Below are 25,466 nucleotides of genomic sequence, written 5' to 3'. Positions count from 1 at the left end.
ATCCCAATAAAAATGTGTTCGTAATAATGAATATTCATTTTGCTATAGATAAGTGTCATTTACTATCATGATAACTCTTTATTTTTCAAAATATTCACGCTATAATTAATAATGGATGAGAAAAATGTATAATCATTCACTTTCTTAATCAATATACAGATTTTGATCATCAAACAACTTATTTGAAAACGAAATAATATCTACTAATAATATTTAAAAGAAATCGTTTAGAAACATAAAAGTTTCTTGAATGGTTTTAATAAAAATAATGAATTTATATAGAAAAAACAAGGTACAGTACAACTAATTAATTTTATTAAATTACAGCCATGATAATCTTTTACTATATTATTATATATTGTTATTACTTCTTTTAATTATTGCAGTCTCTACGCGGATTTAATTGTTCGTTTCATTAATTTGAGTGACATAATTCACGTTAAATATGCTATTCACCTACTTAGAATATGCCAAATATTAGGTGTAACATTTTGAAGCCAATTAAGAAAATATTAAAAATATCAAATATCAACGCAACAAGTCATATAGATAGGACGAAATGTCTTACTGTCAAGAAATAACATTTTCTCTATTTTCATATACTTTTGTTTTTCAAATTTGTTGACCCACATCTCACCTATATATCCATGAAAAACAAAATTATACAAACTTCAAAAAAAAAAAAATTAATTTAAAATTTAATGTTTGACTCCATATATATCGTGAGTTATTCCTGCTTTCGAAGATATTGACGTATTTTAAGAAATACTTATCTATTAAATATGTTTGAAAATAAACAAGCTTGCAACATGTGAAGGTGTAATATATATTCAGAAGACAGTAGGAAAAAGGAAAACTTTTAATATAGAAAACAATAGATAAATTAAATAAAATTGCAGTCACAATGACAAGCAAAGTTCAATTATGTCAGCTAAACCAACACGATAGTTTATACTACAAATATAGTAAATAAATTGGCAATTGTCACTGTAATTGTTTCTTATAAGAATAGGACATTCTCCTAACCTAAGTTACCTAACACATTTATTTATTACATTATCAAAATAAAAAATTATCACCAAAGTACATAGATAGGCGACGTCAAATCGTAAGCTTCGAAACAACATCGTATTATACTGAATGAAATAATTCAAACTTATTGGTTTATAATTTATAATTTATATTAAGAAATAAAGAGGTAGAAGAGATAAAATAAAAAATGAGGAACAAGAAACCGAAAAATGTTGTTTATGTTGGCGTTTGATATTGCACGCAAATAAGTCACCAAGTCATGTCAGCACTGCTAAAATCTTGATTATTTATAAAATCAGAATAATTAATAGTTCGATACTTTATTATAAAATTGGTATGCAACTAAATACACAAAAATAATTACATGCCACTTTATATATGCCGATTTTAAGTGGTTCGATCTAGATAGTATTAAAGAAATTCGACATAATAACATTAACAAATAATATAATATTTCAGATTTTAGCATACTAAAGCAGCATTATTTTGAAACCCAGTTCTTACTATTTCCCTCACATCTAATAATGCTTGCTTCCTTGAATAATCTTTGCAAGAATCTAACAGATGTTCAAGAGCAGCGTTTTCGCAACGGCGAAGAAGGATGTTCCCGCCGTGTACGAGCTCGTCGAGAGCGCGGTCCGGGAACCGGTGGGCGTTCTCGGTCAAGACTTTCAACCAGGACTTTCTGGAGAAAACATGTGATTCGACGAAGGCGAAGTTAACCACATACGAGAGCGCAGCGGAATAGTCTCCCTGCGACACTCTCGTGCAGAACATTTCCGTGACGAGCAGAGGAGGAGGAGGCCGTTTGGTCTCCACCAGGCGCTTCCACGTCATCTCCAGAATCGATTCCTGAAAGAGCAAACAGCTTCGAGTCTTAGTGACACGTCTCATGATCGAATAAGTAATGAAAGTTTAAGCAGTTCATATACATGAGAACGTGCCACTGCAAGGCTACGAGCCCGACTCACAGATGCACTAAATGAAACACTGATGTGATGAATACCTTTCCAGCACGCTGTGCTTCCAATATTAGCTGAAGATGGCGTTTTGCATTGAAGTGGTGACCGTATCTCAGCATCTGCGCATAGGCAAACTCAAGATCTTCCCATCTTTTCTCTGCGGCACATGCGTCTAGCATTGTGTTGAACGTGTAGATATCGGGAATAACCCTAACTCTGTAATCTTCTTCGCGACGAATATTATTTCCGTTATCCAACAGAGTTAGAAACAACTGTTTGGCATCTTCGAACTTCCCATGATCAAGAAAAGCTTTGAGCATTATATTACAAGTGACGAGATTTGGCGAACAAAACTTCTGCATATGATCGAAGATATATGCCGCGTTTTCAACGTCGCCAGAATCCACACATGCTTGCATCAAACCAGTGTAAGTTATCACAAGTGGTTTATTTGCAACTCTGCAGATCTTATCAATCTGCAAAATAGGAAATGGAAATGAAACGAAACTAAGAAACATAGTTGTAAACCAAAGTTTACGACATGTATGAAAAGTACGTACTTGTTTTAGTGCTTCACTGCATCGCCCTGCACTACAAAGGCAGCGAGCAAGGTCATAATATAGACCGGCAGTACCAACTATCCCTCTTCTCTCCATTTCATCAACCGCCATTATGGCCTCATCGACTTTGCCTTCCTTCCAAAGAGCATTTATGAGAACTACAGACAACAAGAAAACGGTTTACGAGCTGAGACCGATGATGCAGTAGGCTGTAAGGATATTTCAAAAAGTTACCTTTATATATTAAAGCATTTGGTATGTACGATTTCTGCACCTTCTTGAAGAAATCATAAACCAAGTTATACTTGCTGCATACCAACATGACCTACTCCAATGCATATTTATTAGATTATACTCTCTCTGTCCCATTTGAAACGTCACATTTCTTTTTTACACGGTTATTTAGAATGTGTAATGTTAAAAAAGAACTATATCCGAGGGCAACGGTAATTCTGCTGACATGTAATATCAGAAACACGAACAGCTTACCTCCATAACTAGTCCATACGTTGTGCTTGAAGGTTGTTGGTTCTGTTCGCTTAGTTGCTGCAGAACCCAGAAAGCCCCTTCCCATTTCTGACGCCGAACACAAGCATTAAGGACCTATATAGCAATATAGCACCTGCTACAAATTAAACAAAAATCGTGTAGATAAAAGAAAAAAAAAATGTCGAGAGAACATAAAGATGCATGGTTCTTAGATGCCACTTACAGCATTATAGACAATAACATCCGGTTCCAGTCGTGGATCCCACTTTGCAAGCAATTCAGTTTTGAACTTCTTTTTGGGATGGGACCTCATGGTATCAATCACATCAAATAGTTCCTTCATATACCCTGCTTGTCCAAGCGTGACAGCAATACAATGATATGCTGCTATATCCGGATAGGTAGCCATTTGTCCCTACATGAAGTGATCAGATAGAAATCAGATGACGATCCGTACTTATTAGGTACTGATACGAGCATGCATAGTGCAACTTTTATACCTGCATCCGATAGAAGAGATTGAGAGCCTCTACTGGTCTCCTAGCTTTTCCAAGAGCATCCAGTGCAGCAGTACAAATATATCTAGAATATAAGAACAAATTAGAAGCATCAAAACAGCAACAGATCCAGGAAAACACTAAGAACGAATTTCTTCTTCACTGTTGCATTTCCTATTAATATTACACCATTAATCAAAGCCTCACACTAGTCAAATCTATATGAATACGATTCACAATGGGATTTAATGTGTAATAAATCGTGATCATGGATGACGTACCTTGGCCTGTGACATTTGAAGCGGTCGCGGGACTGGAGCCATTCAATGAGTTGGAGCACCCGCTTCCAGTTTCCCAACTTACCCAATATCTGAACTACCCTCAAAATAGAATGATCTGAGAATCTAATCTGAGCACTCCGCATAATTTCTGAGAACTTCCACTCAGGGATGTCAATGTCTGCACCATTCAGACTGTAAAAGTAAACTACTTTATTATGAGCGGATAAACAGATGCACACTACACAATTTGGCACATCCAAGAGAACACACACCGATTGCAAAATGATGTCTTACAGTAAGGCAAGTCACAGGGAAACAAAACCAGCATAGCATGCCAAGCACAAAATGAACTACGCGACACTAATTTCCTAAACATACATCACACACATGCTTAATCCATAAGGTGCCATTCACTACATATCTAGAATAAACTAAGATATTCAAACAAATCACCACTCTAAATAGGAAAACCAATAACCACAACAAAATTATCAGACTAGTGACACTCTACAGAGTCTCATTATGCAATGCCACTACATTTTCGTCTAGCTCGACCAAAGCAACAGACACAGTTGATCAAACTCACTACTCACCATTTAGCAAGCTTCTGTATTCTCTCCTCCATGTCTACCCTTGTCACCCTTGGCCCTCCAACAACACCCTCACTGTTTTCCAACGGCTTAAACGCATCTCGTTCCACACTTAAGGACTCACTCTCACCGCCATCCGTGGTCTTTCTATTCCGAATCCCCAAATCTCTATCTCTACCCTGCCTCCTCCCAGCCATCTCCGAATCGCGAAAATCGCCCTCTCTCGGAACTCCTCTATACGACGCCCCTCTCTTCCCCTTTCTCGAATTCTCTTCAGCTGCACTCATCTCATCACCGCTCTTCTCCTCAATTTTCTTCACAACCTTCCTTCCCCTCGGTCTATTACTACTACTAGCATCTCCACCGTCGCTACTTTTTAGGGTTTGGTACTTCTCATTCTTCAGAAACTCCATCGCCTTCAAGTACTCACTGAACGACGGCGTGAATTCAAACTCCTTATCAAAAACAACGCCGTCATTCAAAGCGCTTCTCGCCGCAGCTATTCTCTGCTTCTCCCTCCTCGGCGCGGAAACAGAAAAATGCCTCCGCAAAATCGGAAATCCACAAGGGGGAAGCGAATTCCGGCTCAATAAGAGAAATTCCGCGGCAGATTCGGACGCGGAGAAACCACCGAGCATCATGATTGCCTTCAATTCGACATGAAAATCGAGATTCTGAGCTAATTGAGACGATTGATTTTGTTCAATTTGGTTTGGAGGAGAAGATAATTTTGATTTTTAATGGATGAAATGAAGAGGTTTTTGATGAACATTTTCGCGGTTTATGTAAAAATAGGTAAATCAGTTTCAATCGGTTATAATCGCGCTTTGGAATAAGAGTTGCTATTATATTTTGACGTTTTTAGAGAAACATGTGATTTGACTTGTTTCGTTGATTAGTAAGTGAGGTTAGTGATTAAGACTTATCTTTGCGAAGAACAATCCTCACCACAAACACACATGTTTTCAAAGAGAAATACGAGGAGATAAAACAAAGAAAAAAGAAATAATAAATGTGATTAATAGCGACAATCTATGTTCGGATAGATGACATTAGTATATTCTTTTTCTCAAATCCGATTCTCGTTAAGTGAGAAATAATGGATTAATGATGGTCACAATAAAGCTAAAAAAAGCTGTGAGGAAAGCCTAATGATTAATTAATTGAGTTAACTATCCCATGTTGGGGATGATAACCTTGTTAAAACGGTATTTAATAAGATGATTATTACGTGTAATAATTATCGTGGACTAAGATGGACGGTAGACCCCACATGTGCGCGCCGCCGCCGCCTCACCAAGGCTGAGAGCCGCGCATCGCGCATTGTGAACTTAGATCTTGAGAGCATCCGCAACGCTGCCTCGTTGCGGTCTCGGTCTCGTATCGACGAGACGAGACGGCATCGAGACAGCGTTGCGGCCACGTGGCGCGCGCTAAGCGATGGCGTGACTCCCACTCGCCGGCCCGCGAGTGGGCGTCGGAATTATGACGTCATAAATTTATTTATTTTAAAAAAAAAATTGAAAATTCGAAATTTTTTTTTTGTAAATTTTAATATTAATTTATGTATTTTTAATTATGTATTTTTTAATCATGCATTTTTAACTTTTTTAGGCCTTTAAATTGTAATTTTTATTTTATTTTATTATATTATTTTTTAATTATGTATTTTATAATTATGTATTTTATAATTATGTATTTTATAATTTTTTAGGCCTTTAAATTGTGATTTTATTTTATTTAATTAAGTGTGTTTTTATTAATTGAATTTGTTGGAAATAAAAATTAAAAAATGAAATTGAATGAATAGTTAAGAGATGGATAAGAGATGGTTAAGAGATGGGGGGATGCAAGTGTTGTCTCTTAGTTAAGAGATGAGCTGAAAAGTACAGTGGGGCCCATGAATAGTTAAGAGATGAGACGGTTAAGAGATGGATAAGAGACAGCGTTGCGAATGGCCTGACAATTGATCTTTGGACTGTTTTTTGGGACTATTTGGTTGTTCTTTGGAACTGATTGCTGAGCTTGGTCCACTTGACCTATAAATTAACAGTCACTTTATACATTGGATAACCAAACTACACACCAAGCATAACATTGCATATCTCTCTCCCTTATATACAAATAAATAGGAAAAAGACTTAGATCCACATTGATAACTTTTGCATGGGAAATACCTAGATTTTTAATATCATTCTACATTTATTTAAATGGGATATACTAATAAGTTAAATCCCACCTTCATACAACTTACTTTTGAACTCAATGCATGTGAGATAAACACGTATAAATGTCAAGTTATGTTTGTTTTAGTCACACCTTTAGGTTTTAAAAAAATAATTAGTTGAAATTTTACTTAAATAGGGAATTAATTAAGTTGGATCTCAATTAAAACTAAAGTTGTAACGTTGGAGTAGTAAACAAGTCCAACACTAGGAAATAAAGACGCAGTCCAATATCAAGATTTAAATCCAAACAATTTCTAAAGTTGAGCTAAATTCGCTATAAATTGACCCAAAATATAGATAGGAATTGAAACCTATCTCTCTCGCAGCGCCGCCGGCTCCGCCGTTGCTCCGCCGTATCGCTGATTATCCCTTTATTTATTGGAAAAACTAAAGCTATGGAAGTAAGTATTATTAGTATAAGATATTTCAATTTTGTATGTAGATTACATTGCTTATGCATGATCTTTTGATCAATTAATTGATGAAGATTTATAATTTGTGAATTGTAGATGGTGAATGAAGATAGAATTAGCAACTTGCATAGTGATATTCTGATATCTATAATCGGTCGACTCACCCTCCAAGAAGCTACTTCTACGTGCATACTTTCAACACGATGGCGGCATCTTCATACATACCTCACTCATCTCAGTTTCCCTAGATATAAATTGTGGGATGACACGGTTTCAACTTACTCAAAAATGGTTGACCATGTCTTGAATACACACAGAGGCTCTTGTATAAAAGAGTTCAGATTGAGCATGTCCAAAGGTTGTAATTTTGGGAGGTGGTTTGAGTTTGCCCTATCTAAGAAAGCTAAAATAATTCATTTACATGCTCAACCCTATATTGGTTACGGGGGCCTATTTCTTAGACTTCCAAACACGAATAATGGATTTGAATGCCTTAAAGAATTGTATCTAGTTGGCCCTATAGTTACTGATCAAGACTTTGTGCTTTTGCTCTGGAATCCTTGAAATTTGATTTTCCAATCGGATTGGAAAATGTCTTAATTGTTGGCCACTCTAAACTGAAGCATTTTGACTTATCTTACTCGAGTGTTGTCTCCATTGTGATTCGTGATGCTATTAGCCTCGTTTCTTTGAAGTTGTATAGCTTCAACAATAAGTGTTCCGTGCAAGTTAGTAATACTCTGAAGCTTACGGAACTCCATATTGAAAGGTTTCCTCTAGAAGTGCTTGATGAGCTCCTTACTGGAATGTCATCTTGCAACCGCGACCAACTCCAAATAATGCACCTCTCGATTGTAGTTGATTGTACTTGTATCGCAGGAGTAATAATTTATCTTCAATTTATTTTATCTTTTTATGTGTGTTTTTATATATATCAAACGTTAATGTTTGTGATTTTAATTTGCAGTTGTATCAGGAGTTGTCGTGGGTTGATCTTGTAAACATAAAACATCTACAGATGAGCCTTTGTTCAATAGATTGTCGTAGCTGCCCGAATTTTTTACGCGTTTTCTTGCGTTTGGTTCGGTTGGTTGAAGCATGTCGTTCATTAGACAAACTTGTGATAAAGGTACGCATTAATTTGGGTATATGATATATGTTGATCCATTAGTCATTACATTAATATGGCGCTTGTTTATAGTTTGTGATGACATTTCCACGTATGCTGCCCTCTCATATCGAAGACATGTTAAAAACATATATTGGACCTAGATGCGAGTTATTTCTAAAGTATTTGGAAATCTTACAATATTCCGGTGCAACATCACAATTGGCTCTCACTTTGTACCTAATCGATAATGCTATATCTCTTAAAAAAGTGACTGTGGTGGCTCGTGATGAAGAAGCATTAGCTCGTGCACACCACGATTTTCGACATATTACATCAGTTAGTATTTTAGTCATGTAACTATTGTGGTCTGTTTTCTACTTATTGAAAACTTATTTTATTTCAACACTATTAGACATTAGAATTATTTATATTTATTTTTAATAGTTATTCATACCTTCCTTTAAATTAATATTTCGTTGTTGCCTTGCTATTGAGATTAGGGTTCATGAAAGATCGCGCGTAGAAACACTACAACTCAATGTTGTTGTGAAAAATATCTTTGAAAAACAATAAAATTTCTCTCATATTTTATCCACTTTTTCTTACCTCTCTCACACTTTATCTATTTTTTTCTAATATTTTTCTTACTTTACTTATTTTTTCTCATTCTCTCTTACGTTATCAATTTTCTAATAAAACTCGTGCCATCGTCCACAAATGAGACTATTTTTTAATGGATAGAGTAAGTATTACAGCTTAGTTTAGATACCTTAAATCTAGGAAATGACAAAGATTTGGAAATTGTCCATGTGATTCAAGCTCTTCCAGAAATATATCCTTAAATTACATCTTAGGAAATCCGCCTGTAATTTCTGAACTTTTACTTTTAAAGGCAAATGGACGGAAAAATCATGAATTTTGATCAAGTTCTTGTCAACTCCACAACTTTGAAAACTTGTCATAAAATTTTTACAATTTTCTCAATATTTCAATGACAAAACTATTCTGATTTCGAATTTCTAATATATGGTTTATTTGATGCACACATGATTTAAATTGATGACTTAATTGAGTTATTGGTAGAACACGACAAGAAAAGGTAAATGAAAGAGGTATATCATCTATTTACCTTCTCAAAAAGTGAAATATATCATTCCAAAAAGTAATACATTTCCAAGGAAAAAGTATATATAGAAAGGTATATCATTTAAAAAAAATAAATTAATAGTACAAAATTGCATTAAAAAACATAAAGTGTAATAATTTTTCAAATACCTTCCCCGAGAATGATTTTTCACAAATATGCTGGTTATAAGATCTTGGTAAATATACCTCTTCAAAATGGGAAAAAATGTATAATACCTTCTCAAATGCGGTAGTTATATGATTTTACTTTTCCATTTACCTCTCCCTTTGGAGATGCTCTAAGCGTGTTGAGAAAAATGGTACTCATTCTGTCCCACAAAGTTTGTCCCAGATTGACATGACGCGGATTTAAGAAATTATTTGACTTTGTATTAAATGAAGGTGTGTAGGGGAATAAGAGTCTCACATTGAGGAGATTGAAGAGTGTATTTAATGTCTATTTTTGGTATATTCCAAATGCTTTGCGATATGGACGAAAATGATAAACTGATACAAATCTCATGGGAGGGGGGGGGGTGTTATTATGTAAATTTTGTTGGTGGTATGTCCTAGTTGAATGTTTTAGGATGTTACATTTGATAACATTTCACCCAAATTAAATCATGTGGGAAAATTGAGAAATATACTGAAATTAATAATTTATATAATTGATTTTCAAAATTGCAAAACATACCATTGTTTGATTAAAATTTATACATATGATAATTTATATATTACAGTTTGACCAAATTTATGATTTATGATAAGTGTCAAGTTAAGTTTGTTTTAGTCACACCTTTAGGTTTAAAAAAAATAATTAGTTGAGATTCTACTTAAATAGGGAATTAATTAAGTTGGATCTCAATTAAAACTAAAGGTGTAACGTTGGAGTAGTGAACTAGTCCAACACTAGGAAATAAAGACGCAGGCCAATTTCAAGATTTAAAGCCAAACAATTTCTAAAGTTGAGCCTAAACTCGCTATAAATTGGCCCAAAATATAGATAGGAATTGAAACCTATCTCTCTCGCAGCGCCGTCGGCTCCGCCGTTGCTCGGCCGTATCACTGATTATCCATTTATTTATTGTATAAACTAAAGCTATGGAAGTAAGTATTAGTATATGATATTTCCATTTTGTTGTAGATTACATTGCTTATGCATGATCTTTTGATCAATTAATTGATGAAGATTTATAATTTGTGAATTGTAGATGGTGAATGAAGATAGAATTAGCAACTTGCATAGTGATATTCTGATATCTATAATCGGTCGACTCACCCTCCAAGAAGCTACTTCTACGTGCATACTTTCAACACGATGGCGGCATCTTCATACATACCTCACTCATCTCAGTTTCCCTAGATATAAATTGTGGGATGACACGGTTTCAACTTACTCAAAAATAGTTGACCATGTCTTGAATACACACAGAGGCTCTTGTATAAAAGAGTTCAGAGTGAGTGAGTATGTTCAAAGGTCACAATTTTGTGAGGTGGGTTGAGTTTGCCCTATCTAAGAAAGCTGAAATAATTCATTTGCACGGTGACCATGATATTGATTAAGAGGGCCTATTTCTTAGACTTCCAAAAACGAATAATGGATTTGAATGCCTTAAAGATTTGTATCTATATGGCTCTAGAATTACCGATCAGGACCTTGAGCTTTTGCTCTCTAATTGCATTGCTCTTGAATCCTTGATATTTTATTATCCTATTAAGTTGAAAAATGTCTTAATTGTTGGCCACTCTAAACTGAAGGTGGACTTGTCTTGCTCGATTGTTGACTCAATTGTGATTCATGATGCTATTAGCCTCGTTTTTCTGAAGTTGTGTAGCTTAAACAGTAAGTGCTCCATGCAACTTAGTAATACTCCGAAGCTTACGGAACTCGATATTAAAAGGTTTCCTCTAGAATCGCTTGATGAGCTCCTTAAAGGAATGTCATCTTACAACCGCGACCAACTCCAAATATTGCACCTCACAGCTAAAGTTTTGTATACTTGTTCCACAACGGTAATAATTTATCTTACCTTCTTTTGTGTGTGTTTATATATCAAATGTTAATGTTTGTGAATTTAATTCGCAGTGGTATCAAGAGTTGTTGTGGGTTAATCTTGTAAATGTAAAACATCTTAAGTTGAGCCTTTGTATATTGGATTGTTGGGAAATGGATCGTTGTAGTTGCCCGGATTTTTTACGTGTTTTCTTGCGTTTGGTTCGGTTGGTTGAAGCATGTCATTCATTAGACAAACTTGTGATAAAGGTACGCATTAATTTGAGTATATGATATATGTTGATCCATTAGTCATTACATTAATATGGCGCTTGTTTATAGTTTGCGTTTGCGAAGACGTTTCCACATATGCTACCCTTTCATAATGAAGACATGTTAAAAACATATGTTGGATCTAGATGTGAGTTGTCTCTAAAGTATTTGGAAATCTTAGAATATTCTGGTGCAACATCAGAATTGGCTCTCACTTTGTACCTAATTGATAATGCTATATCTCTTAAAAAAGTGACCGTGGTGGCTCGTGATGAAGAGGCATTAGCTCGTGCATGCCATGATTTTCGACATATTACATCAGTTAGTATTTTAGTTATGTAACTATTGTGGTCTGTTTTCTACTTATTGTAAACTTATTTTATTTCAAAATGCAAGAACAGTTTGACATTATTAGTAAGTACTATTATTTATATTTATTTTTAATAGTTATTCACACCTTCCTTTAAGTTAATGTTTCGTTGTTGCGTTGCCATTGAGATTATGGTCAGTGGCGACATACAGAGGGGCCTGGGGGTCCACTGGAACCCTCAACAATTTTGAAAGTTCCTATATATTACATATTTATACAGTGCTTACCATAATTCGACATAGCCCAGTTGGATAATAAGTTGCTCATTTATCCCAGAGGTCTGGGGTTCAATTCCTAGCGCCGAGAATAGTTCCATTTTGTTATGTTTTTCAGCTTTCTCATTTCTCTATGTTTGGATTTTCAGTTATGTTTTTCAATTTTCTCATTTCTTTATGTTTGCTGATTTTCAATTTTGTATTTTAATTTTCACGTAGAAGTAGTTTTTTCTCATTGTTTGTTAGCGTTTTGTGGACTTTAATTATTAAGCCTCATCAAAATATACTCTTTCCATTCTATATTAATGGAGTCATTTTTCTATTTTAAAAGTTTCAAAATAATTAAATCATTTTTATTTATACCAAAAAGTTTCTATCTCTTTTACTTTATTCTCTCTTCATCTTTCTTACTTTATTCATCATTCACTAAACACACTATGCTTAATATCCGTGTCCAAAAAAGTGTCCCAATTAGCAAGGAACAGAGATATTATACTATAGTAGTAAATTTAATTTTAAAGTTATATTTTTATTTTAAAAAAATATTCTTCAATATTATTTAGCCTCATATAAATATAGCATGTAGTATTATATTGTTCGTATTGGGATTGTTTCTGCCTATATTGACACCAAAAATATGTAACAATTGTTACAGTAGTTTGATACCCCCAGTATAGTAATTCTGCGTCCGCCACTGATTATGGTTCAGGAAAGATTGCGTAGAAACACTACAACTCAATGTTGTTGTGAAATGCTATTCCCTATATCTTTGAAAAATAGTCTCATTTTACTATTTTGGGTTATTCACAAAAAATAATAAAGTTTTGCTCTCATATTTATGCATTTTTTCACATCTCTCTCATACTTTATCTATTTTTTCTAATCTTTCTCTTATTTTACTCATTTTTTATCATTTGCTCTCAATTTATCAATTTTCTATTAGAACTCGTGCCGCTGTTCACAAAGTAGACTATTTCTTGGTGGACGGAGACATTAGTTTAGATACCTTAACTCTAGGAAATGACACAGATTTGGAAATTGTGCATGTGTGATTCAAGCTCTTCTAGAAATCTATACCTAAAATCATATTTTTGGAAATCCGCCAGTAATTTCTGGAATTTTATTTTTAAAGATAAATGGACAGAAAAACCATGAATTTTGATGAAGTTTTGGTCTACTCCACAACTTTGAAAACCGGTCATAAAAATTACTTATATATGGTTTATTTGATGCACACATGTTTTAAATTGATGACTTAGTTGAGTAATTAGGTAAGCGTGTTGAGAAAAATGATACTCCCTCCATCCCACAAAGTTTGTTCCAGTTTGACCTGGTGCAAATTTTAAAATTGTTTAACTTTGTATTAAATGGAGGTATGTAGTAAATAAGGGTCTCATATTGAGAGATTGAAGGATGTATTTAATGTCTATCTTTGGTAGATTCCAAGTGGGACAAACTATGTTGGATGGATAAAAATGATAAAATAGGACAAGTCTCGTGGAAAAGAGGGTGTATTCTGTAAAATTCAATGGAGGTATGTCCTATTGAATGTTTAAGGATGTTATATTTGATAACATTTCACCCAAATTAAATCACGTGAGAAAATTTACTGAAATTAATAATTCATATAACTGATTTTCAAAACTGCAAGACACACCATTGTTTGATTAAAATTTATACATGTGATAATTTACATACTATATTTTGACCAAAATTTATAATTATAATAAATACTCTTTTTTTGAGCATACGTTGCCTATAGAATGAAGACTACACAACTTGGACGATTCATTGGGAACACACCACATAATTAGATTAGTTACATGATAATTTGATGGCGGTGCCTTGTTGCGAAGACGCATTAAATTATGGACTACTGCATGATTTTGGACATATTAAATCAACTAGCAATTTACATGGAGTAGAGAATAAGTCAGTTTATACTTGTTCGGCTAATAATTTGTCATCATTTGACTAGACATGAATTTTTAAAAATATAATAAAAATTGAGTTAAAAAAAGTTAATAGCATGTTAGTCATACTTCTATATATTAATTTTATAATAAAATGTGAGTGGAAATGAGTTAGTGGAATGTGTGTTCCACTACCAAAAATATTAAAAGTGAAAATTGACGAACTTTTGTGGACAAACAAAAATGAAAATAAGTGATAAATTTTCAGGGACGAAGGAAGTATTGTTGTTTGTCTATTTTATTTCGTTTTCCTAGTTATGATAGATAGGCTTGGAAAATCGTGCAAATTAAATTTTTATCAAGTCAATATGATATAGACTCGACCCAATAAGATCTAACCCGAATCTAATCTATTAATGAAATCCTCGGCCCTAACACAAATATCACTTGCTGCTTTCAAACTCAAACACAACTTACACGTGACACGAAAACGAATAATAAAATATACATTACTAAATTTTTCGTAGGCATATACATTTGTGTCTTTTACCCCATACACAAAATACACTTATCCCTCATTTTAATTTAAGATGTTTCCCACGCATATGAAGAGGAGTACCATATTTTTCACTTCATATAAATTTATGATGTTTTCTATGCGTATAATTATTTTTCTATATATAAATCATCAATATAATGACATATCCCATCAGAAAAAGAAAAAAATTTATTCACATTTGACAAAATAAAAAAGGTAAAGCCTTCACTCAAAATTTGACCGTTTGCATCCACGTGGCGTCTCGCCATTCGCAGCAATTTCAAAATTTCAAAATTCAAAATGGGAGCTGAGGCGAAGACAGAAAAGGTGAAGAAAAAGAAGAAAGCTGAGACATTGTTCCACTTTTTACTCTTTCGAGCTTCAGAATATCTCAACTCAAAGCCTGAAACAGAAACCTCGATGCCCAAAATTTAAATTACTCTGATTAAATTAATTGATTAATTATTAAATACAGATGTCAACTTCAAGAATTCCTCTGCAGCTATATATATAGAGTTAAAGCCCTCCCGCTTTCTTGATTAATCCTCAGCTTGATTTGAATCTCTCCCTCTCCATTGGGTGGAAAAAAGACTCCATTTTTTCAGTTCCCTTCTTTATGATTCTTGAAATTCTTGAATATCATTGTTTTTGAAGGCTGTTTGATGAGAAAAAGGTAGAAAGATTGTGATTTTCTTTTAAATCTCCACAGCTTTTGAAGTTTGAATGAATTTCTTAGCTTGATTTAGAAAAGAATCAATCTTTCGGCTCCCTTCTTTCATGATTCTTGAATTCCATTGTTGAATTCGTCTTAGGTTTTTGAGGGTTTCGAGGGTTTTGAGCAAATTGAGGGTTTTATCCGTTTTAAGGTTGTTTTGAGATGAGAGAAGAAATCCCATCTGAGAACAGAGTGAAGGCATCGAGATTTGCTGATCAAAACGAGGCTCCAAAGGATCAAAACCGCGGAAATGCGAAAGGAAACAGCAATTTTTCGAGGATGAAGTCCTCGTGGGGCTCTCAGATAGTGAAGGGATTCTCAGCTGCAGACAAGAAGACTAAAACCCGAGTGCTGCACGCCTCGGCTCAGGTGAAGAAGCCGCCCCTCAATGCCTCGGACGCCTCCAACCCGAAGACTCACACCGCGGCTCCCAATTCAAGGATAAAGAGGTCCCTCATTGCTGACCTCTCCTGCTCGATCAATGCCAAGCAGGTTCATCCACAGGCTGTTCTTAGCCACAGCAAGACCAAGTCGATTGGCTCGTCCGAGGATTTGTTTCATGAGATTGATCATTTGAGGAACCTGCTGCAAGAATCCAAGGATAGGGAGGCGAGCTTGCAGGCTGAGTTGTCTGAGTTCAAGAGGAGTTCGAAGGAGCTTGAGTCGAAGAAGAGTGAAGTCGATGGCCTTTTGAAGAGAGTGGAGTTGCTCGAGAAGGAAAAGGCTAACCTTTCTGGACAAGTGGTGTCTTTAGCTTCTGTGATGGGGAAGAAAGATGAGGTGGCTGTAGCTGTAGGGCAAGAGCATGATTCGATCGAGTTTGAGGTTGTCGAGCTCAGGCGCTTGAACATGGAGCTGCAGCTTCAAAAGAGGAATCTTTCTGGCAGGATTTCCTCATTGGAGTCTCAGTTAGCCAACATTGCTAAAGTTTCTGAGGTATATGATCTCGATTTTCTTCGCTTTAAGATTTGATTACTTTCCATTGTTTGCATTGATTGATCTCTATTAGTATTCAGCTTTGTTGTAGTGATTTAGTTTGGGAGTTCAATGATTGTGTTTTTGTAGAATTCTGTTAGTTTCTATGTATTTCCCTAGCATTTTTATTTTGGCTCTTTCTCTGTTGCTGGTCTCGTCTCATGGTTCGTTCGTCTGTAGTGTGACGCTCTTGAGATGGTGAAAGCCGAGGCCTCTGTGCTTAGGGATGCGAACGCTGATCTCTGCAAGCAAGTGGAAGGACTTCAAATAAGCAGGATGAATGAAGTGGAGGAGCTAGCTTACCTTAGATGGGTGAATTCGTGTTTGAGAGACGAACTTCGCAGTTGCTCTGGCACAGCTTCGAATAAGCCTGCAAGCCCGAGTTCTGTTGAAAATAGGAGGGAGTCTATATGCTTTTCGCCTTTCAAAATTGATGAGGATTCCGATGAGATTGCCACAAAGAGGCTGTATCTTGTCAAGAAGTTCAAGAAATGGCCTATTAGCGATGAAGACTTGCAACAGATTAAGTATAAAGACAATCTCGTTGCTTGCGGTTGGGACGATCAGCAGACTTCGGGTAGAAGGCACTCGATTAGTGGGGTACATTGCTCTCAAGAGGACGTTGTTCTCAACAAGAAACGACAATCTGATAGCTTTATGTGCTCCAAGGATTCGGATAAGAGGGCCGAGGTGCTGGTTTCTCAGAAGTATGATTTGGAAGTGTGCAATAGGGCTCTTGTATTCGACAACTGTCAAGAAATTTGTAGGGTGACGGCTTCATTGGATGTCGAAAAGAGGGCCTTAAGGATACCTAATCCCCCTCCGAGGCCTTCCTGCAGTGGTTTAGCTGGTCTAAAAGAGGAAGCTTCGATTCCGAGTGTTGCTCCTGCTGCAGCTCTTCCACCGCCCCCTCCCCCTCCGCCTCCCCCTCCTCCAAAATCAACGGCTAGGGCCTCAACAGGGATGGTGCAACGAGCCCCACAAGTGGTTGAGTTCTACCACTCACTCATGAAGAGGGAGTCCAGGAAGGACTGCTTGAATTCGTGCAGTGCAGATGCATCGGACGTTGCAAACGTTCGTAGCAGCATGATTGGCGAGATTGAGAACCGATCATCTCATTTGCTAGCGGTGAGTGTCATTATTCATACCCTATTTTCAAGCCTATTTGTTTGCTCAAATCTCAACCATCTCTCTCTTGAGCAGATCAAGGCGGATGTCGAGACTCAAGGCGAATTTGTGAACTCCCTCATACGGGAGGTGAACAATGCGGTCTACCAGAACATTGAAGACGTCGTTGCATTCGTGAAATGGCTTGATGATGAGCTGTGTTTCCTTGCAAGTCCCTTTCCATCACCATACACCTTTCAAATCAGCCCTTCTTTGCCTTTGCTAATCCATAAACTTCGACTGTGTTACAGGTGGACGAGAGGGCGGTTCTGAAGCATTTCGAGTGGCCAGAGAAGAGGGCCGACACACTGAGGGAGGCAGCATTCGGATACAGAGACCTCAAGAAGTTAGAGCACGAAATCTCAACATACGAGGACGAGCCGCGCTTGCCATGTGAAATCGCGTTAAAGAAAATGGCAGCCTTATCCGAGAGGTGAGAATCACCTCTTAGCTACTTCAAGATTCCTGTTTTAGTACTGAAGTTGTGACTCATTTTCGTTGACATAAACGACTTTCCCTTTACAGGATGGAACGCTCCGTGCATAGTATTCTCCGAACAAGAGACTCGTTGATGAGGAACTGCAAGGAGTTCCATATCCCCACAGATTGGATGCTGGATATGGGAATTCTAAGCAAGGTTTGCTCTCTAATTTCCTATGTTTTTATAAGTATTAGAGAGTGTGAAAGAAAGAAATGTGCTATGTTATTTAAGTGCATATTTAAGCAAGAAAAGTTACATATTTCAGGATTCTTGAACACACACACAATCATAGTACCTTATTCACCTTGAAACATGTGGGAATTCGAAGCAAGATTTGATCTTTGATTTTCTATGTTATGACTAATAATATAAGAGAGTGGGAAAGGAAGAAATGTGCTTACTCCTATGTTTTATATGAGCTTATTTAAACAAGAAGAGTTGCACATTTAGCAAAATGAGTGAAAATTTGACATCATATTGCATTTTCAGATAAAGTTTGGCTCTGTGAAGCTTGCAAAAATGTACATGAAGAGAGTGGCAATGGAACTGCAGTTCAAAGGGACGTCGGAGAAGGATTCGTCGTTGGATTATATGGTGCTTCAGGGAGTCAGATTTGCCTTCAGGATTCATCAGGTTCGTCATAAACTTCAATTTTTCTTGGCTTTTCTTTTGCAAAGAAAAGATTTTGATTATGGAAAATGTGTGTATGTGCAGTTTGCTGGAGGATTTGATGCTGAAACAATGCATGCATTCGAGGAGCTTCGAGATCTTGCTGTTGTTCTGAGCAAAAATGGAGATTGAAGATGTAATTTTGATCTGTGCTTACCATCTCAGTAAGCACAGAAAAATGTTTCAAGAATATTGTTTTGGTAGAGTAAATGAAAATATTTTTTTAAGGGTTGTTACATTTTGGTGATATATGATGTTAAAATATGGTTCTTGATTTAGTTGAGATTATAATATATTTAAGATTCTTGCAATAAATTTAGAGCGTGCTCACTGCACGGAGCTGCGGATGCTCTTACAAGACGGTTCGAGCTCAACTTAAATTTACGAGACGAAACAAACTCAAACACGATCTTTAAATGCAAAACGAACTCAAATGTTCGTCTCAATTCGACTCGTTTCCTATTGTACTCGCTCGAAACAAACAATTCTGTCTCTCTCTCGTGCGCACGTTTGTACTAGCACGCTTCTGCATCGATCAACGGAGGCACTGGAGAGTCGAGCCGAGGAACGTAGCCTTCATCTTGAAGCTCCACAAGAAGATGATCAAGCAACTGGTAAATCTGAGAAGCCTCTTGGTGATTCTTATCTGCAGCTGCAAACACATTGTTACAGTTCTTCACTTCAATCCAACTAAACCCAGGTATTTTCTGCACTCCCCTCTCTTTCATAACGCTCCGAATCTCGTCCACCCGGCCCCATTTCCCGGAATCCGCGTGCAGATTCGACAGCAGCACGTAGTAGCCGGAGTTCTGTGGGTCCAGCTGCGAAAGCTGCTTGGACGCCACCTCTGCAAGCTCGACATCCCCGTGAATCCTGCACGCGCCGAGCAGGGTTCCCCAAACACCCGCATCCGGACTAAAAGGCATTTCTCCGATCATCTCGAACGCCTCCCCTAGACGCCCTGCACGACCCAACATATCAATCAAGCACGCGTAATGCTCCCTCCTCGCAGGGATCCCGCGTTTTTCGACCATCATGTTGAAGTAGCGCCTCCCTTCCTCGACCCTCCCCGCGTGGCCACAGGCAGACATTATTGCTAGAAACGTGACTGAGTCGGGCTCGTACCCCTCGCCCTCCATTGCATCAAACAGGGCCAGGCATTCCTGCAGACGGCCATGGTTGCCATAAGCAGCTATGATGCTGTTCCAAGAAACCTCGTTTCTCGACTCCATCACATCAAAAACGCGCTGCGCCAACCCCAAGTTGCCACATTTAGCATACATATCGATCAGAGCGCTACTAGCAAAGAGATCCAGCTCGAACCCGCCTCTCATCATGAAGCCGTGCAGCTCCTTCCCATGGCAAAGAGACGACAAACTCGCGCACGCGGATAACGCTGCTGATATACTCACACAATCGTATCTCGCCCCCTCCAATCCCATCTCCCGGAAAATATCCATTGCCATCTCCGGCTTCCCATTCTGGCTACAACTCATGATAATCGAGTTCCAACACACGTAATCGCGTTCTAGGGTTCTCTCAAACACGCGGTGGCCAAGATCCAGCCTCCCACATTTAGCATACATGTCCGTCAACGCGCTTGCAATGTAACATCTTCCTTCAAGCCCTCGCCTAATGATGCTACCGTGCAGCTCTTTCCCTAACGCTAAGGCCATCGAGCCTGCACAAGCTGGGAGAGTGCTTGCAAACGTGACAGCATTAGGCGACATCTTCCTCTCAACCAAGCACCGGAAAATTTCCAGAGCATCGCTATTCATCCCATTGAGAGCAAAGCCCGAGATCATCGCAGTGCAGATGACAATGTCCATCGCTGAGCTCTGCTCAAAGACCTTCCGCGCCATATCCGCACTCTTACACTTGAAATACATATCTATAAGCGCATTTGTCAAGAACAAATCAAGAAACACCGCGTTTCTAATAATATAGCCGTGAATCTCCTTCCCCAAGTCCAGACACCCTAATTCAGGAACCAAAGGGAGCAAGCTTGCAAAGGTGACAGAATCCGGCTTTACATCCGAGCAAATCAATCTACTAAACAAATCAAGAGACTCGTCCATGAGCCCGTTCTGAACATACCCTCCGATCATACTATTCCACGCGACAATATTATCTTGCTCGACGTGATCAAACAGCCTCCTTGCCTCAGAGAAGCAACGACACTTCGCATACAACGCAACCAACGTGTTAGCCACCGAAGAATGCATCTCGAAGCCACACCTAATAACCAAACCATGAAGCTGAGCTCCCAAATTCAACATCGATTTCGAGCTACATTGTTTTAGAATACAAGTATACGTAACCGCATTAGGCTCAACTTCACTCCTCCTCATTTCCCCAAACAATTCAATCAATTCACCCTCCAAACCCTCGAATTTCAAGTAACCGTTAAGCATACCGTTCCACAACACCACATCTCTCTGAGGCAATTTATCAAACACCTTCCGCGCATCATCCAAACAATCATTTTCCGCATAAAAACCAACCAAAGCACTGCCCACATACACATCCACCTCAAAACCCAAATCTTTCACCATCCGATGCACAAATTTCACCAAACCAACAGCGCGCAGTCCGCTGCAAGCTTTGATTAAATAAGGGAAAGTGTATTTATCAGGATCGGTGCCGTTGCTAAGCATCTTGAAATAGAGCAAAACCCCCAAATCGAAACGCCCCATCTGCGTAAACCCTCGAATCATCCAATTCCAAGGGGAAGCATACCGCAGATTGAGCTGCCAGAAAAGCTTCTTGGCGTCGGAATAGCTGCTGCGCGAGATGTAAACGCCCAAAATCCTCGTCCCCAAAATTCCCTTGTTGAGGAGTCCATTAACTGTGAATTGGGCGTGAATTTGTTGAAGAACGGAGGGGGATTGAGAGGGATTCTTCTGCTCTAGAAGCGGCGCGATGTGGGAAGCCAAAACCTCCTCTGTGTAAGGAAAATTGTGCGATTTTTCGGCTGAATGGAGAAATCGGTTAAGAAGCAATGAATCTCGCGATGAAATTGACGAAAATCCTATTCGACATTGATGCGTTAATCGCATTACTTACTGTCTGTGTTGTTAATTTCATGCAGCGATTTTTTCTCACTTCGAAGAATGAACAAATTCGGCTGATTTTGAAAGAGGAATTTTTAGTGTTTGAAAAAAATGAAGTCTTGAACCCGAATCTCTCCCGCTCTAAAAAATCTAAAATTTCCAAATAAAAATAGAAAAATATTTTTTCCCTTTTAAGATATTATCAGATTTTTTTAAATAGTAGTATTTGATTAATAAATTAAAATGATTATTTTATCAATCAATAAGAGAAAGAAGAAATGGTGAAGAGGGAAAAAGAGAAGGCAGATATGGTGAAGAAAAGAGAGAAAGATAGATTAAAATGCCTTTTAGGGCTTCAGGGTATTTTGGGGCAAAAATATGTCTGGAAAATGAAAAAATAATTAAAACGATATTCAATTTAAATTGAAGGACCTCTAGTGATATTTTAGGAGATGTTAATTTTTGTTTTATATAGTGAGAGAAAATATGTTTTTATATATTTATGTGAAAGAGATTTCTTTTCATAAAAGTAAATGTGATAATTTTGTTGAACAATCTAAAAAGATTAATATGATATCTATTATACTCCCTTCGTGTTCATAGTAATATAGTCATTTTGCTATTTTGACAAAGAATTATTTCCCTTTTTATTAAAAGTCAACACAATTCTTCTCACTTACTTTATTTCCTTTTATTTTGTTTTCCCTTCATCTCTCCACCTTTTTCATTTCCTACTTTATTCTTCATTTATTTAACTCACTTAACATAATATTTCTTAAATCGATCGTGTGTCGAAAAGAAACGCCTCCGTTAATGCGGAACGGAGGAAGTAGAACATAAAAAAATACATAAATACTTCGTACGTAATTTTATACCAATCCATAATTGAAGAGAAAAAAAGATTATATTACTCTTATCTAAATAACTTCACCAGAAAAAACCAAGTATAATCACTACACCTAGATTAAGTAACGGGGTTAATTAGATGGAGATAAATCACACGCAAGTATCCACATATAACAATTTATTTATAATATAGTACATAACATTAAGAACATATACATATTACAAACATGATCTTAAAGTATAGTAGTAGATGCTAATTCTCTATAGCTAGAGCTGCCATACATTAGGCAAAATCTAGCCAAACATATACACACAATTTTAATTGCTATTTTAGTTATTCTTAAGGTGGTAGTTCATTTAGGTAATGATGGTAGTATAATAAAGGAGTGAGGGATGTAAGTATAAGCGAATATTTATTGGTGGTGACACTTTTTTTTGTAATTTATTTGGAACGTGGTGGTGAACATAATTTTGGAAATTTTTGGCAAATATATGGTGGTGGTGGAGGTGGTGGTGGTGGTGGAGGAGGGGGTGATGGTGGTGGTGGTGGAGGGGGTGATGGTGTTAAACATAATTTTGGATATTTTAGGCAAATATATGCGGGTGGAGGGGGTGATGGTGGTGGTGGTGGAGGGGGTGATGGTGTTAAACATAATTTTGGATATTTTAGGCAAATATATGCGGGTGGTGGGGGTGAGGGAGGGGGTGGAGGTGGAGGCGAGGGTGGTGGTGGTGGTGAACATAGTCTTGGATATAATTTGCAAAAACGAGATATGGGTGGAGGCGGAGACGGAGGTGGTGGAGAGGGTGGAGGTGGTGGAGGCGATCGTCGAGGTGGTGGTGGAGTCAGGCAAAAGATGGTGGGAAAGGAAATGAATATGGAAGTGAGAGCTACCACAATTAACAACTTGAGCCCCATATTGAACTCTATGCTTCTAATATTTTGATTTGTTTGATTGAAGATTGTTATGAATTGTGATCAATATATATAGGCAAGTAGTGTTTTCGGTCGAGAACTATTTTAAAATGAGAATTTATCAGTTAGTGATATAGATCATGTTAGCAATTAATGTATTTTGTACTGTGAACTGATACTCTTGTGGCTGTCAATCGATAAGTTTTCGAATTTTAATTATAAGGTAGTAGTTTTGAAATGATCTGTTTCCTATAAATGCATTTACTAAGGTGAATTCCTTTGCTAACTTTGCTAACTCTTCAATGCAATGTATTAAAAATATCAACGCGTTCATATTGAAATGTCAACATACATATAGTTGAAAATTTTAATAGACTGTATTGACATTGGAATTTAAAATATCAACATAATATATTAAAATATCAACAAAAATTTGTGTTGACATTTTAATGTGATTATGTTAATATTTTTAATACATTGCGCTGATAAGTTAACAAATTATTGATTTAAGAAAAGTTAGCATCATTTATATTCATGACTATACATGTTAGTTAATGGAATGCAATCAACTTGTATAGTAGTTGAACAAGTCATATATCTCATCAATTAATAAGTTAGGCCATTTCATATTACAATGAGTATATACTAAAAAATGTAGTAGTACAACGTTATATGATGACGTTGTGAATTATAAATTTTTAACCGCTTTTATATTGATTTTTATATTTAGATGACATATTTTCTTCCATTTGAATATGTGCCACCTAAAAAAGTTGCAATCAAAACTTTTAAACAGCAAATGTGTTTCTAGATATTAGTACGTTGATGATTTATCATTTCATTTTAATTCGATGCAAGTTTTAAGAAATATGTAGAAAAGTGTATAGAAAGAGTTGGTCAAATGCAAGTCTCACTTTTATGAAGTATTAATTTTATAATTGAATTTGAGTGTAGTGAGTTAGTAGAGAGAGTGAGGTGAGGTCTTCATATCAAAATTAAAAAATAAAAAAAGAAGTAAATGTGGACATAATTTCAAGTCAAAATGACAAATATGGACATTATTTAATAGACCAATGGAATATATTACTACCTCCGTCCCCCAAAATTTGCTACACTTTGACCCGACACGGATTTTAAGAAATGTAATGGAAAGTGAGTTGAAAAAGTTGGTGGGATGTGAGTCCTACTTTTAAAGTATTAGTTTTATAATAAAATGTGAGTAGGAGTGAGTTAGTGGAATATGGGGTCCACTACCAAAAATGGTAAAAGTGAAGTGTATCAAATTTTCAAGGACGGACCGAAATAGTAAACTGTACCAAATTTTCAGGGACAGAGGTAGTATTACTCAAGTTGAAATGCTGCGTAGACATAATTTGATTAATAAACATAAACTAATATACATAATACTTCACTAATACATTAATTAATATCAGTTCACAAAATATATATATATATGAAATATGATCGATACATTAATATCAGTTGACATCACAAAAATATATATATATCTCGTCAAAGGCTTAGTTAATGTAATGGATTTGACTTGTATACTAGATTACTAGTTGCTACAAGTCATATGTATCTCATCATTTATTAAGTTAGGCCATTTTACTATTTATAGTTTACTTCCATTTCATAGTATTTACAGTTTACTTCATGCTAGGTAGGAGAGTAGACTAAAAAAATGATTGTGAATAACTATAAACTTTTAATCGCTTATGCTTTTTTTTCTCTCCCGTTTTTGATAGTTTGTCACTGCACCAGTTTAAAAAAATATAGTAAAAAATGGATTGAAAGAGCTACTGACACGTGAATCCTATTTTTATATATTAGTTTAATTAATAAAATGTGAGTGGAAATGAGTTATTAGAATGTGTGATCCGCTATAAAAAATGGTCAAAATTAAAGGTGACAATTTTTTAGGGACATATAAAAATAGAAATAAGTGACAAATTCTCGGGGATGACAGAATAGATTATATATATTTAGATGACATACTCTCTTCCATTTGAATATGTACCTCCTAAAAAAAATTCAATCAAAATTTTAAACAC

At 36.4% G+C, this 25,466-nt stretch overlaps 3 protein-coding genes across 4 annotated transcripts; 1 reads left to right on the top strand and 2 right to left on the bottom strand.

The window, feature by feature from the left end:
- Nucleotides 1–1,379: 1,379 nt before the first annotated feature.
- On the bottom strand, nucleotides 1,380–5,167 carry LOC125194247 (pentatricopeptide repeat-containing protein At1g30610, chloroplastic-like). Of its 2 annotated transcripts, XM_048093193.1 has the most exons (9): nucleotides 4,415–5,167; nucleotides 3,822–4,013; nucleotides 3,544–3,625; nucleotides 3,267–3,458; nucleotides 3,044–3,157; nucleotides 2,789–2,879; nucleotides 2,555–2,712; nucleotides 2,039–2,470; nucleotides 1,380–1,884 (listed from the first exon to the last, which is right to left on the bottom strand). In XM_048093193.1, the coding sequence occupies exons 1-9, from the start codon at nucleotides 5,050–5,052 to the stop codon at nucleotides 1,495–1,497; spliced, it is 2,289 nt and encodes a 762-aa protein (XP_047949150.1). In that variant the 5' UTR covers nucleotides 5,053–5,167; the 3' UTR covers nucleotides 1,380–1,494. The 2 variants fall into 2 exon arrangements, with proteins under 2 accessions (XP_047949150.1, XP_047948701.1); XM_048092744.1 differs by having other exon boundaries at nucleotides 2,039–2,712.
- A 9,930-nt stretch (nucleotides 5,168–15,097) lies between these two features.
- LOC125202108 (protein CHUP1, chloroplastic-like) lies at nucleotides 15,098–18,875 on the top strand. Its single transcript, XM_048100452.1, has 7 exons — nucleotides 15,098–16,241; nucleotides 16,461–17,408; nucleotides 17,484–17,615; nucleotides 17,699–17,880; nucleotides 17,973–18,084; nucleotides 18,418–18,561; nucleotides 18,643–18,875. Exons 1-7 carry the CDS (start codon nucleotides 15,468–15,470, stop codon nucleotides 18,727–18,729), a joined length of 2,379 nt encoding a protein of 792 aa, XP_047956409.1. The 5' UTR covers nucleotides 15,098–15,467; the 3' UTR covers nucleotides 18,730–18,875.
- A 15-nt stretch (nucleotides 18,876–18,890) lies between these two features.
- LOC125202107 (pentatricopeptide repeat-containing protein At4g21300) lies at nucleotides 18,891–21,710 on the bottom strand. The gene has a single exon (XM_048100451.1). The coding sequence runs from the start codon at nucleotides 21,654–21,656 to the stop codon at nucleotides 19,113–19,115; it is 2,544 nt and encodes an 847-aa protein (XP_047956408.1). The 5' UTR covers nucleotides 21,657–21,710; the 3' UTR covers nucleotides 18,891–19,112.
- Nucleotides 21,711–25,466: the final 3,756 nt, after the last annotated feature.

This window comes from Salvia hispanica, chromosome 1 (genome assembly GCF_023119035.1).
Source record: "Salvia hispanica cultivar TCC Black 2014 chromosome 1, UniMelb_Shisp_WGS_1.0, whole genome shotgun sequence".
NCBI classification, from domain to species: Eukaryota; Viridiplantae; Streptophyta; class Magnoliopsida; order Lamiales; family Lamiaceae; genus Salvia; species Salvia hispanica.
The sequence above is the reverse complement of the archived record's forward strand: the minus strand, read 5'-3'. Positions and strand labels throughout refer to the sequence as shown.